Genomic DNA, 14,554 nt, shown 5'->3' with positions numbered 1-14,554 from the left:
CACACCCTCCAATGACATGGGAACATTTTTTTTTGTGGATATCACTTTGAATTCACTTTAGTTGACAACTCAACCAAATTCATTTGCATGTTAATATACTTTGCAATGACATCCATTTCTAGTTTGTTATTATTCTAAATTGTTATTCCTCAATATACCAGTCTAGATGGATAGAGGCAAAAGTGTCTGTGTGTGTTTGCATGTGCGTGTTTAGATAGAATGGGGGAAGCTGTTTTTGAGTGCCCTTCGGCAGGAATGGATTATTAAGAATGAAAAGGCTGAATCACTTTCAGCCTGTTGGTGCAAACCATCACAAAGCCCCCACGTGGCGCTGTTCCGAGATCAGACAATGGGGCCCTCGCGGCGCTATGGGTCCCCACACGGAGCTGCATGGCATGGGGAGGAGGGCTGTGGTCTTCTGCATGGAGCTGCACCCTGCGTGATAAAGCATGGCATCACCTCGCATGATACGCTCTTAACCATGATGACCTTATGACCTCAATACTGAGGGATGTTTTAGTGCAACAAAGATCTGTTTTAGAATATATTACATCTATATATTATGTTAAATCGCTCCACCATTTCCTTGTTGCTAAAATTCTATTAGTTTGCCTTATTTCGGTTTGTGACAAAACAAGCCACTCGGGAGGCTTCATATTGCAGCATTAACTGGAAGATGCTGTATTGCTCATTGGGTTATTGTAAGATGATGGACTTGGAGTGGATCTTTCATACTGGAATTCATTGTCCGTTTCTACAGTTTCTAGTCGTCTGATTTAATTGGTATTGGTGAGTATGACGTCTTGTCGTTTCTGATGTTTGTTCTTGCCGTTGGTGGAGATGGTATTTGACGTTAGATAGGGATTAGTTGAGGGGAGCCCCCCTTCACCCCTCCCCATGTAGCTAGAGGGTACAGACACATACACCGTTGTTTAGAGGGAGTGTGGATTAGAGAGCAGAGCACCATTTAGGTCAACAGCCATCTAGTAATGTGTATGACAATAAAAAAATTATTTTCTGTACTCATTAGTAGTGATGCACCGATATGACATTTTTGGCTGATACCGATATCCAATATTTTACTTGATGAGAAAACCCGATACCGATAACTGATATTTGAACTTTTTGTGGCCTTTTTAAGCATTCTAGTACAGTTAAATAGTAAATACACATGGACGCAGCGGTCTAAGGTACTGAATCTCCATCCAAGAGGCTTCACTACAGTCCCTGGTTCGAATCCAGGCTGTATCACATCCGGCCGTGATTGGGAGTCCCATAGGGCGGCGCACAATTGGTCCAGCGTTGTGCGGGTTTTGGGCGGGGTAGGCCGTCATTGTAAATAAGAATTTGACTTGCCTAGTTAAATAAAGGTTACACACACACACACTGACCAAAAGTAATTTTTTTGGCATTTACGTATGTCCCCATTACCAGTAAAACATAATCAAAACCTATTTTTTACGCAATATGACTTTCCTCAGTACGATATCCTCGACGACCCACTGTGCTGTCAGACTCGTCTGAAATTGCTGGTCCACATGTCAGTCGTGAATCTAATAGCAGTGACACAATGTTATTTTTACAGCAGTGACACTATTACTGTGTAACTCCTGTAAGGCAACATCTGAAAAATAGCGCACTTGGTAGTGTGTACCGGTGCTCGACCAGTCAGCGAAAGCTAACATTACCCACAACAGAGAAGGGTTGATTGTCAAGGGCAATGAATTCCATTATCTTGTCGTTAATGGATTTGGCCTTTGTTGTCTCACTGATTTTTTTCTTACTCTTTCAAATGAATGCTGTGTTGCACGTGTTGCGCTAACTTTGACGTGGCGTCATTACGCCATGTACCTACGTTATATAGGTATGCACGTCATGTACCTACGTTATATAGGTATGTACGTCATCTACCTTTGTTATATAGGTATGTACGTCATCTACCTACGTTATATAGGTATGTACGTCATGTACCTTCGTTATATAGGTATGTACGTCATCTACCTACGTTATATAGGTATGTACGTCATGTACCTTCGTTATATAGGTATGTACGTCATCTACCTACGTTATATAGGTATGTACGTCATCTACCTACGTTATATAGGTATGTACGTCATCTACCTTCGTTATATAGGTATGTACGTCATCTACCTTCGTTATATAGGTATGTACGTCATGTACCTTCGTTATATAGGTATGTACGTCATGTACCTTCGTTATATAGGTATGTACGTCATCTACCTTCGTTATATAGGTATGTACGTCATGTACCTTCGTTATATAGGTATGTACGTCATGTACCTTCGTTATATAGGTATGTACGTCATCGTTATATAGGTATGTACGTCATGTACCTTCGTTATATAGGTATGTACGTCATCTACCTTCGTTATATAGGTATGTACGTCATCTACCTACGTTATATAGGTATGGACGTCATCTACCTACGTTATATAGGTATGGACGTCATGTACCTACGTTATAAAGGTATGTACGTCATCTACCTACGTTATATAGGTATGTACGTCATGTACCTACGTTATATAGGTATGTACGTCATCTACCTACGTTATATAGGTATGTACGTCATCTACCTACGTTATATAGGTATGTACGTCATCTACCTACGTTATATAGGTATGTACGTCATGTACCTACGTTATATAGGTATGTACGTCATCTACCTACGTTATATAGGTATGCTCGTCATCTACCTACGTTATATAGGTATGCACGTCATCTACCTACGTTATATAGGTATGCACGTCATCTACCTACGTTATATAGGTATGCACGTCATCTACCTACGTTATATAGGTATGTACGTCAGCTTTGACATCGGTTTTGCACATCCGCGTTAAACTAGACATCAGGCTGATGGCGATGTTGGCATTTTTAGCTAATATCGGCCAATTCCGATAAGTTCACCGATTTTTATATTGTGCGTCCCTACTCATTAGTATACAGCACCATCTGACAAACAGTGGGTTAAATATTCCCACCTTTGGTATTGTAGAAGAGAAATGCACCATACATACAGTGTAGCATGCCACCATGATGCCCAAATTCAATTGGGTGGTGAGTTTATGATAATTCTGGAGAGTGATTGTTCTGTAATCCCATTACACTTTTAATTTCCTGAGTAAATGTGTGGCTCTGTGAAGGATCGTATCGATATGAATCAGTGTGGAGTCCACAAACGACCAACTAAATTGGCTTCATGTGGAGACGGCGTGCCTGGTGGCAGTGCCCACTATGGGGGAGAAGAAAGAAACCTCCACTCCTGGCAGATGGCACCAAGACCCTGTCAGCCTTTACCCAGGAGAGAGAGATACAAAGACCACCAACATTCCTGTTAAAGCAACAAAACCAAATAAAAACCATGAGCTGGCACACACCTAGAGAGAATTATTTTATGTAGAGGTGCTGACTAAAAGCCAAGAAATTGGAAGCTATAAAAATAGAGTTGCACACTGTATATATAAACTCGCAGTAATGTATTGGGTAAATCACCAACGTTTCGGCATCACCTTGCCTTCTTCAGGGTAATGTCATGAATTCTTGAACCAGGTTATGTAGACAAACGGTGCAATTAGTGCAACCAATGTCAGTGAGGGGTGTGTCAAAATTATTAACTTAATTTGAATGAATTGAGTGAAACTTTTAAACAATAGTTTATAGCATTGAATATATTAGGCTATTGTTGTCATATGGAAATGTAAATATTGTTCATAAAAGAGAGGATTTTTCATAGGAAGGGCCTGAGATCAGTCAATATTCAGACCACTAGGGGTCAATGTTTTTAGATAGGATATCCAGTAAGCAACAAAACAAAACTGCAGTTTTCTCTCTGACACCGACATCACCATCAACCAGACGGTGTATAACTGACCAATCAAAAAGCAAGCAGGCGGAGGACAGAGTGAGCGAGAGAGCACATAGCTGATGGCCGGCCCAAAACTTGCAGCACTTCTCTGGTGGTTGGAGCCCATTGTTTGACTGTGATGTCATTGTCAACACCATGTTTTGTTTGTCCAATCCGGACCAGCTGGGGGCCATTCTTCTTATCTGCATCCCTGTGAAGCTAACTGCGGCTCTGGGATAGTTTACACTCACAGATAACTTAACATTTGATCTGGGCCCGTATTCAAAAGAGTTTTGAGTAGAGCTGATCTAGGATCCGGTCCCTCCTGTCCATTTTAATCTTATTTAAAACTGATCCTATAGCTGCAATCTTACTCTTGTGAATACAGGCCAAGAGCCCAGCCCACACACTGTTTAGGCTTAATCACATAATCATATTCACCCACTGTTCTCAGTACATTACCCTAATAAAATGGTTAGTATCACAAAGGATAATGTCTTGTACGTAGATATGAATGTGCATAATATCCCAAACAGATGTAATTGTGTGACGCTGATGTTAGTGGCCCGCGCGTAAGCCTGTTTTACGTTAGAGTATGGCAGAGTTGTTTTGTCTGACACGTGCATCCCTGGCCTGTCAGCTGGACTGGAGAGGGCTGTGATGTTTAGGTGAACAGACAGACCGTGTTGTCCAGTGTGTTTCTACAGTATTTGATAGCGGAAGCAGTATCATCAGACTTCACCCACACGGGACACAGATCGCCTTGCGGAGGCTAGATCAGAGGCTTATTGGACAACGTTCAACATTACACAAAGTACAAATGAGAAATGTATTGTAGAGTCCCTAGAAAATCGATACTCATGGTATCTCTATTAATCGTATTTCCATCTACGTTCTGTAATATTGTACCATTGAGTAGAATAGACCCCTGGGCTCCATCATTAGCCTGTGCTAGTGGGAGGAGAGCGGGAGTGGAGGAAGAGGATGAGTGAAAGAAAGGGGGAATGGAAGAGGGGCAGCAGGGAGGCTCAGGGATTCTGGAGGAGGTGAGGAACAGAGGAACGGAGCACGTCTCAGGCGTGGGTAAAATCTGAAATTCGTGAATCACACTTGAGACTGGTGTGCTGACTCATAAACTGAAAGTATATGGGATTAAGAATGTTTTACTATGTTACTGAGAATATGGTAGCTATAATAGTACAGCATCTGTTTGCTTAGTTCATATTGTAAATGTATAACTTCATGCTTTAGTTCTATTTACTGTATTTTGAAATGATTCTCTCATATCGGTGAAGCCAGAATCCCCCCCCCCTCATCGCTGCATTTCAGGAAGTATCAATTATTAACACAGCAATTTTCTCCACTACAACATCCAGCCAGCTACCCTCTCCCTCCCTCTCTGCAGAGGATGGGGGTGACTGTGTGCAGATCAATCTGTACGCCGTGTGTAGGAAAATGTTTTCATTTTGCTTGCTGCAGCACTAGCCGTAGCCCCGCAGCCTCTCATCTCCCTGTATTAGGGTACAGGATCAGAGCGGGTGTACTGTATTAGGGTATAGGATCAGAGGGGGTGTACTGTATTAGGGTATCAAATCAAATTTATTTATATAGCCCTTCGTACATCAGCTGATATCTCAAAGTGCTGTACAGAAAAACCCAGCCTAAAACCCCAAACAGCATGCAATGCAGGTGTTGAAGCACGTTGGCTAGGAAAAACTCCCTAGAAAGGCCAAAACCTAGAGAGGAACCAGGCTACGAGGGGTGGCCAGTCCTCTTCTGGCTGTGCCGGGTGGAGATAATAACAGAACATGGCCAAGATGTTCATAAATGACCAGCATGGTCAAATAATAGGTCTGGTACAGGTAGCACGTCCGGTGAACAGGTCAGGATTCCATAGCCGCAGGCAGAACAGTTGAAACTGGAGCAGCAGCACGGCCAGGTGGACTGGGGACAGCAAGGAGTCATCATGCCAGGTAGTCCTGAGGCATGGTCCTAGGGCTCAGGTCCTCCGAGAGAAAGAAAGGATCAGAGGGCGTGTACTGTATTACGGTATAGGATCAGAGGGCTGGTACTGTATTAAGGTATAGGATCAGAGGGCTGGTACTGTATTACGGTGTAAGATCAGAGGGGGTGTACTGTATTACGGTGTAAGATCAGAGGGGGTGTACTGTATTACGGTATAGGATCAGAGGGCTGGTACTGTATTATGGTATAGGATCAGAGGGCTGGTACTGTATTACGGTATAGGATCAAAGGGGGTGTACTGTATTACGGTGTAAGATCAGAGGGGGTGTACTGTATTACGGTATAGGATCAGAGGCGTGTACTGTATTAGGGTAAAGGATCAGAGGGGGTGTACTGTATTACGGTATAGGATCAGAGGGGGCGTACTGGATTACGGTAAAGGATCAGAGGGGGTGTACTGTATTACGGTAAAGGATCAGAGGGTGTGTACTGTATTACGGTATAGGATCAGAGGCGTGTACTGTATTAGGGTAAAGGATCAGAGGGGGTGTACTGTATTAGGGTAAAGGATCAGAGGGGGTGTACTGTATTACGGTATAGGATCAGAGGGGGTGTACTGTATTACGGTATAGGTTCAGAGGGGGTGTACTGTATTACGGTATAGGATCAGAGGGGGTGTACTGTATTAGGGTATAGGATCAAAGGGGTGTACTGTATTGTGGTAAAGGATCATGTCACTGTGCAGGGATGTGACTCAGATCTCATAGGGGAAACACAGCTGGCTGTCTGAGTGTGTAAGAGAGAGGCCTGCTGGGCGGAGTTCTCTGTAGTCTGGTGTGCCAGAGTTCAGTTGTCTACAGGGGAGTTAGGTTAGTCATTAGCTACAGGGATTTCACCAGCAGGCAGCAATACTAGTGTTTTTATGGAGCGAGAAGCTCTCTGACATTTAGATTTTGTTGTCACTGTTCTCGGAGCTATTCGCCTTGACTGAGGAATAGCCATTTTTCTTGAGGTGTCGTAATTTAAAATGCCACTCATTAAGTATGTATCATGTTATATTGCCGTGGTTTCCATCTAAAAGGCCTGGTAGCAGAGAATCCACAGTGACACGCTCATTTGGTACTGCTCTGTTAAAGGTTCTCAGAATTAATATTCCCTCAACTGAAATTTGAATGTAAGGTTTCTGCTTTCTGCTGCCGTTGTCTGGTCTCACTGAGGAAGGCCTGATGAATACTAAAGCCAGCTCCTTTTTGCAGTTGTTTGGTGGTTTAGGCTATTCAAAAGCTACCTCTGTATGGATTTGAGGCCAACTGGAATTTGCGCTGGTAAAAAGCCTACAGTGTTTAGCCGCTAATCGCTAGTCTTAATTCAGCGCGGCTAGCTAATGATGAGCTTAATTTCTCCCCCTAGCTCTGTGTTTTTCCTCTCCATCCGTCTCATCAAAGGATGGTTGTCTAACATGAGGGAGGAGAGTTACCACTCTAATCTAAAAGAATTTACCAGTAGTCTACACTCCACTCACAGATTAAGCAACAGTTTACGTATCCTGCACGGTGGAGTAACTAACTAGCTCATCAGTCTTAAAAAGAGGAATGCAATTATCATACATTTGGAATGAGGAGGATTCATATGCATGTTCGTGCTTATGGTGTGTAGCCTACGGCTCTGAATAGTTGATAACCTGTGTGAGGGCAACCCCAATATCCCACAATGCACTCTATCCTGACTCCTGTTCCATGGTACTGTGCATTGCAGTACGCTACTATGACCTTGCTGAAGGCAGCAGGCACAGTTTCCCCCTCTCTCGCTCCTTCTAAACTATCCCCCTCTTTTTCCCTCCCTCCTTGCTCTTCTCTCCTGCATAAACCAGCTCTCTCCCCCAAACCATCCCTCTTCTTCACTCCCTCTCTCTATTCTGGGAGGTCCCACCCACTCTTACGCTCTTATTACTGTCACCCTCCCACCCCATGATTACAGCGATTGGGCTGTCAGGCCTGTGATGATGATGATGATGATGATGATGATGATAATGGAGGTCTCTATTTTCATCCTCACTCCCACTGCAGCGCCTCTGAATACACCCACTAATCGACCCGCTACCACCTTCATTATGGAAAGGGAAGTAAGCAACGATCAGGAGCTGTATCCTAGTCTACTCCACTCACCTTTTATGAGAACCGCTGTCTTGATTTTCAGTTGATGAGTATCTTTTTCTCTGTGAAAGAGTGATGACATTCCAGCTCCGTTTGAAGACGCAAAAGGTGTTGTGATGTTCTGTTTGTTCTGTTCTGTTTGTATGAGAGCTGGGTAGGCTTCTTTCTGTCCCACAGTGGTTGTTAGCTCAATGGCCTTCACATCTGTCAGTTCAGTCAGAGTCCACGTCCCTTTCGGGGATAATTTAGCCCAATTCTCCATTGGGTGAAAGGGATATTTTAGCTCACATCAATGTCAAATCAAATTGTATTGGTTGCATACACATATCTAGCAGATGCTATTGCGAGTGTAGCAAAATACTTGTTTCTCTAGCTCCAACAGTACAGTAGTGTCTAACAATACACACACATCTAAAAGAATGGAATTAAGAAATTAGGATGAGCAATGTCTTTTTTTGTTGATGGTTTTCTAAACATGCTGTCTTCTAGAAAGTAATAACATCATCCTGAATGTTTTAATCTGTTTAAATTGTTCTTTTATAGCCCAGAGCCTGACAATGATGGATTTTTCACATCAATATCATCATAGGAACATCCCATTGTCGATCTAAATGCCAACTTCATAATTGAACCACTAGTAAACAGTCGTTAATTAAATATCAAATCAGATATTTTAGCTCTGACTTTCTCATACAACAGCAGCTGTTTTAGGGGGTGTGTTTTGCCCCCCCCCAAGTCTTCAAACCATATTTCTCTCTGTTGCTGGGTCGGCCAGAGCAGAATAGGAGAGATGGGGAGACCAGAGGCAGAGAGGGATAGACAGAGAACAAGGAAAGGTCCAAATTAGAACAAGTGTGTGAGATGGGCAGGCAAACTGAGGTTACAGATGTCACCCCAAAGAAACACAGACACACACATAAGATGACCACACACTCACCGAAGACACACAGCCATAAGACCCCCCCCCCCCAAACAATGAATCTCCCCGATAGGACTAATTCAACCTGACAGAGTCAGCGGTAGTCAAGGTAACACAAACAGCAACATAGACTATGAGGTCTGACATCCTTATCCTGCCTTATTAATCTGTTCTCTACTATTCCCCCAGACGGTACCGTGGCCTCAGTATGCACTTAGAGAGGAAGCTCTCTAGAGTATCTGATCGGCAAAATTGGGACTGTGCTTCTTCTGGCAAGTTGTAGGAGGAGACATTGTGTACACAACCTTGTTTAAAGACCTCTCTTATCCCTTCTTTCTCACCTCTCTTTCCAAAAGCCTGTGAGTGTATCCCCCTTATCTCTGTCTGTCCTTGGCCTCCTGGGAACCACAGGCCATCTTAAATGACCCACAGTGATCTACAGTCATCCTATTCAGCCTCCGGGAGGCTGGGGGTGGTGGCATTAATGGATAAACCGCTCCCCCTGCCACAATGATAGTCAGACCTGAAGCCTCCTGGACAATCACATCACCCCACTGTGGGGTGGCCACAGTGGTTTCCCAGGTGGCAATCAACCGGCAACCGTTTCCAGGGGCGATACGAAATGACCCTGTCTAGCTCTCCTCTCTGACAACTGAAAGGTCAATTCAGAAGGGACTAACTAGTGCCTCTTCTGTAGTCAAATTGTCAAACATCTGTGTGAAAGTGAAAAGTGTTGGGCTTGTGTTGTGTACTGTACCCGTAATAGTGTCGTATTGCATTTCCAGATCCCAGAGATCACCCCCCCCCGCACTGTCACCAACGTCTCCTGTCCTGTCTGCTGGTGTCATCACCACTGGCCTGTACCCAGGCAGGGGACACAGTGACAAGGCCACCTCAGCAGTCTGAGGCTGCTGGCTGTCACACACCGTGTCCTCATAATGCAGACTGTGTCTGGACTGTACACAGCTCAGCCCTGGATGGATGGAAAACTACTGGCTTTTCTAACCCTAGATCTGCACTGTTCTGAACTTCACTGTTATGTCAGCTTATGCTTATTGCATTAGATTCTGAGAATATTTGATGTGTCACTGTGAGTCTGTATATTAGTAGAATGTTTTACATGAGTCTGTAGTGTGTTTGGTGTTGATCCCAGGAAGAGTATTTGCTGTGTTAGCAGCAGCTAATGGGAATCCTAGTAAAATACTAATACTTGGCAGTACCATTGAGCAGCTTAGCGACATTAGCTCATATGGTTTGTCCTTTTCATTAACAATGTACTCATGGTACTGGACTTAATCCATGGTGGATGTACAGTATCACATCTCATAGGATCAGTAACCTGTAGGTTACATATGTGTTGTGAAGGCATTCATCCAATGGGAAAGGTCATCAAAGGCAGCTGGAGTGTTCCAGAAATGTCTACTGCTCCCGGTCTTAAAGCCGTTGCTATGACGATGCCAACATATGGCTGGTTGTCCGGGTTATCAGCTGCTCAGTATGAGTGATCCCGGCTGAGGAATGGCAGCCATTTCAGCTATGCCACCCAAGAGCCACTGCCTGCCAAACACACACGCCTCCTCACCTCACCACTCGCTGTCTCTGTCTGTCTCTTGTTATCTCTCTCTCTGTCTCTGTCTCTCTGTTTGTCTCTCTTTATCTCTGTGTCCTGTCTGTGTCCTGTCTGTGTCCTGTCTGTCTCCTATCTGTCTCTCTGTCTGTCTCTCTTTATCTCTGTGTCCTGTCTGTGTCCTTTCTGTGTCCTGTCTGTGTCCTGTCTGTCTCTCTGTCTGTCTCTCTTTATCTCTGTGTCCTGTCTGTCTCTCTGTCTGTCTCTCTGTCTGTCTCTCTTTATCTCTGTGTCCTGTCTGTGTCCTGTCTGTGTCCTGTCTGTGTCCAGTCTGTCTCTGTCTCCTGTCTCTCTCTGTCTCCTGTCTCTCTCTGTCTCCTGTCTCTCTCTGTCTCTCTCAGCCTCCAATGGCTATTGGTTTTGATTTTGCCTCACAACACACTGCCAAGTCAAGTCATCCATTCATGTATTAAGCCAGTATGACAGAGTTTCTGACTGAGCCCTAAAAATGATGTGTGGGGATGGAGGAGATTTTGAATCTGTATTGGAAGAGGATTTTGTTCAATGTGTTATGATGGCTGTTGCTGTTTTGAGTTGGGAAATGTGTAAATCTGCAGTCCTGAGAGAGAAGGTCCTCCAGCAGACTGCTCTCCATCTCTCTTCCACTGCCTCAACCCCCAAGCTTCTGTGGCTGTCCCATCTGCCTACCTAACTGGCTCCAACCAGTCAACCCTCTCTGCCCTCTCCCAGGGTATGAGTGGGATGTGTGGGGGTGAGATGATGATGATGATGATAAAGGAATCCCCTTCCTGCCTGTCCACCCACTGATTCTCCCTGCCTGCCTGGGCTGAATGCACTACCACAGTAATGCAGAGGAGCTTGTGTATGTGTGTGTGTGTGGATAAGTAATGTAGGCGCAACTCCCTCTGCTTTGTGTGATTAAATCATGGTAGCTATAGATATTACATGAGAGAAAGGAGGGGTGGAAGGCAGGTTGACTTTTATTGTTATGAATCTTGCCCTGGAGGCAGAACTGAGAGATGTCCGCTAGATGGGCCAGCTGCAAGTCAAAATGAATGTAAGGTTAGGTTTAGAATCATGTGCCAGCTAGTGACCAATCTGCAGAGCTGCCTCCAGGGCAAGATTCATGACAAAAAACACTAACCTGGAGGTGGAGAGAAGACAAAATGGAGATGGGAGGTAAAAGAGAGAGATAAAGAAAGGGCCTACACAACAGATGCTTGCTGCAGTGATTTCCTCACATGACAGTGTATTTAGACTCTGCAGTACTTTATTGTTGTGATGTTTTGACCCTCAGCTCTTTGCTATAAGCTGTAAAGTGTTGCCTCGTCCATTGTGGCACTGAGCTTAGCAACCATGAAAGAGCTATCACATCACAGACAGATTTTAATTGGGCTGTTCGAGCGAGCCGTCAGTTTGTAGCCCCACACACACACACACACACACACACACACACACACACACACACACACACACACACACACACACACACACACACACACACACACACACACACACACACACACACACACACACACACACACACACACACACACACACACACACACACAGTGATGCGCAGAAAATAATGAAATGGCACAGACATCCTTCAACAACATGACATGTATTATAATAATGGCCCCTCCTTCTCCTCCAGTTCTACCAGAGTGGGATCCAGCTCTAATCTAATGGTGATGTTTAGTAGAATCATCTGAAAGACTATGTCCCAGAGAGTGGGATCCAGCTCTAATCTAATGGTGATGTTTAGTAGAATCATCTGAAAGACTATGTCCCAGAGAGTGGGATCCAGCTCTAATATAATGGTGATGTTTAGTAGAATCATCTGAAAGACTATGTCCCAGAGAGTGGGATCCAGCTCTAATATAATGGTGATGTTTAGTAGAATCATCTGAAAGACTATGTCCCAGAAAGTGGGATCCAGCTCTAATATAATGGTGATGTTTAGTAGAATCATCTGAAAGACTATGTCCCAGAGAGTGGGATCCAGCTCTAATATAATGGTGATGTTTAGTAGAATCATCTGAAAGACTATGTCCCAGAGAGTGGGATCCAGCTCTAATCTAATGGTGATGTTTAGTAGAATCATCTGAAAGACTATGTCCCAGAGAGTGGGATCCAGCTCTAATCTAATGGTGATGTTTAGTAGAATCATCTGAAAGACTATGTCCCAGAGAGTGGGATCCAGCTCTAATCTAATGGTGATGTTTAGTAGAATCATCTGAAAGACTATGTCCCAGAGAGTGGGATCCAGCTCTAATCTAATGGTGATGTTTAGTAGAATCATCTGAAAGACTATGTCCCAGAGAGTGGGATCCAGCTCTAATCTAATGGTGATGTTTAGTAGAATCATCTGAAATACTATTTCCCAGAGAGTGGGATCCAGCTCTAATCTAATGGTGATGTTTAGTAGAATCATCTGAAAGACTATGTCCCAGAGAGTGGGATCCAGCTCTAATCTAATGGTGATGTTTAGTAGAATCATCTGAAAGACTATGTCCCAGAGTGTGAGATGTTCACACACAGATTATGCAATAGTGAGTACAATGGGGTGTGAAACGATTGGATTCCCATTCGGCTTTTGTCTGCATATTAAATGGTCGATGAGCTCCTGTTTCCACAAGGGAAACGAGTTGATTCTCCACAGAGATGCGTGGTATGGGTACACCCCATTAGACAGACCTTTTAGAAGATGTCTTGCAAGGGCCCATAATATTTCTATTTCTATAACTAGTGCCCAGAGTTTTTCCTCTAAACTCAAGGACCTACACATGATTCCTCTTCTAGCTTACCTTCCTCTGCACATCTCTCCCTCACTCTCTCTCACTCCCTCCCCCCTCCCTCTCTCCCTCTCCCCAGATTACCTGTCTCCAGGACTTCTTCGGCGAGGACGACGTGTTCATCGCGTGCGGCCCAGAGAAGTACCGCTACGCCCAGGATGACTTCCTGTTGGATCACAGTGGTAAGGCTTCTGGTAGGCCTGACTCACTAAATCTATCACCTATATGTTGTGAAACCTTGGTCTCTCTCATAGAAATAGGTGTAAATTCCTGTTCTAGTGTCTATATTTCTATGGCCTCTCTGTCCAAACCCTTTCCTCCCTCTTTCCTTCATAGGGTGCGTGGGACATGCCAGGACTCTCTCGGCAAAGAGATCTTCTGACCTCAATGGGACTTCCTGGTTAAATAAAGGTCCTATAAATTGCACACTATTCCCTATAGAGCCTCCATAGGGCTCTGGTGAAAAGGAGTGTACTCTATTGGGAATAGGTTGCCATTTTGGACTCACCCCTCCTTTCTGTCTCTCATAGTATAGTGTAACTTCCCTAAAGACATGTCAATGCCAAACCACTTTCCCCTTTTCATAGTAGAAGTCAGGATGAAGTGTGTCTGAACGGTGTAACATGATAATTATCTGTCAACCACACAATAGTGAACGTTAATTTTCTCAGTTGAATGAGTCTCATAATTGTTCTAAAAGTGGTTCCGGTGACTCGTGATGCTTAATCATGACTCTAACATAATCATGACTTAATGATGACTCTAACATAATCATGACTTAATCATGACTCTGACATAGTGTGATCATCACTCAATATCTGAATTCATTCCTCTCCTCCAAGAGAAGGAAACTATTGATTACAGTATGTGTGAGACTATCGGTCTGAACACACAGATTCCTGCCTTCTGTAGGGGAATGTGGCTGCAGTCACATTTTGTAGGGTGTAGTTGTAGTAGTTCATTCCATTCCAGGGTTCCTCAGTGCCTGTCATTATATGAATATGTACCGTCCCTGTGTTGAGAAGAAGACGTTCTTGAAAATCACTTAAAATATGTCCGCAGCGATACCCCCTACTGCAGCAGGATATGGCCTCTAGTCCATAGCTAACCCATTGTTATCTTAAGCAGGCCGATGTCAGTCCCCTATCCTCTGTGCTAGATAAGGTGGAGACAGGATGTACTGTCTATAATATCCAAACAGGCTAATTTTAGACACTTCTCAAAACTATTCCCAAGGTTCTAGCTACATCCTGTTTTCTTAGTGTC

General features: G+C 44.0%; 1 protein-coding gene across 3 annotated transcripts in view; it reads left to right on the top strand.

Annotated features, from left to right (window-relative positions):
• The window catches only part of LOC124001537 (serine/threonine-protein kinase DCLK2-like), a 74,331-nt gene that overhangs the window by 30,367 nt on the left and 29,410 nt on the right, over positions 1 to 14,554 (top strand). For all 3 annotated transcript variants that reach the window (XR_006832799.1, XM_046308390.1, XM_046308389.1), the window contains exons 3-4: positions 13,368 to 13,482; positions 13,625 to 13,699. Coding sequence is in view for 2 of the 3 variants with exons in the window: in XM_046308390.1 (XP_046164346.1) it covers positions 13,368 to 13,482; positions 13,625 to 13,699 (190 nt within the window). In the remaining variant the exon portion in view is untranslated. The remainder of the gene's footprint in view (positions 1 to 13,367; positions 13,483 to 13,624; positions 13,700 to 14,554) is intronic.

The sequence above is a fragment of the Oncorhynchus gorbuscha genome, linkage group LG17 (genome assembly GCF_021184085.1).
Source record: "Oncorhynchus gorbuscha isolate QuinsamMale2020 ecotype Even-year linkage group LG17, OgorEven_v1.0, whole genome shotgun sequence".
Taxonomy (NCBI): Eukaryota; Metazoa; Chordata; class Actinopteri; order Salmoniformes; family Salmonidae; genus Oncorhynchus; species Oncorhynchus gorbuscha.
Note: the sequence above shows the minus strand (reverse complement) of the source record. Positions and strands in the feature narration are given on the sequence as shown.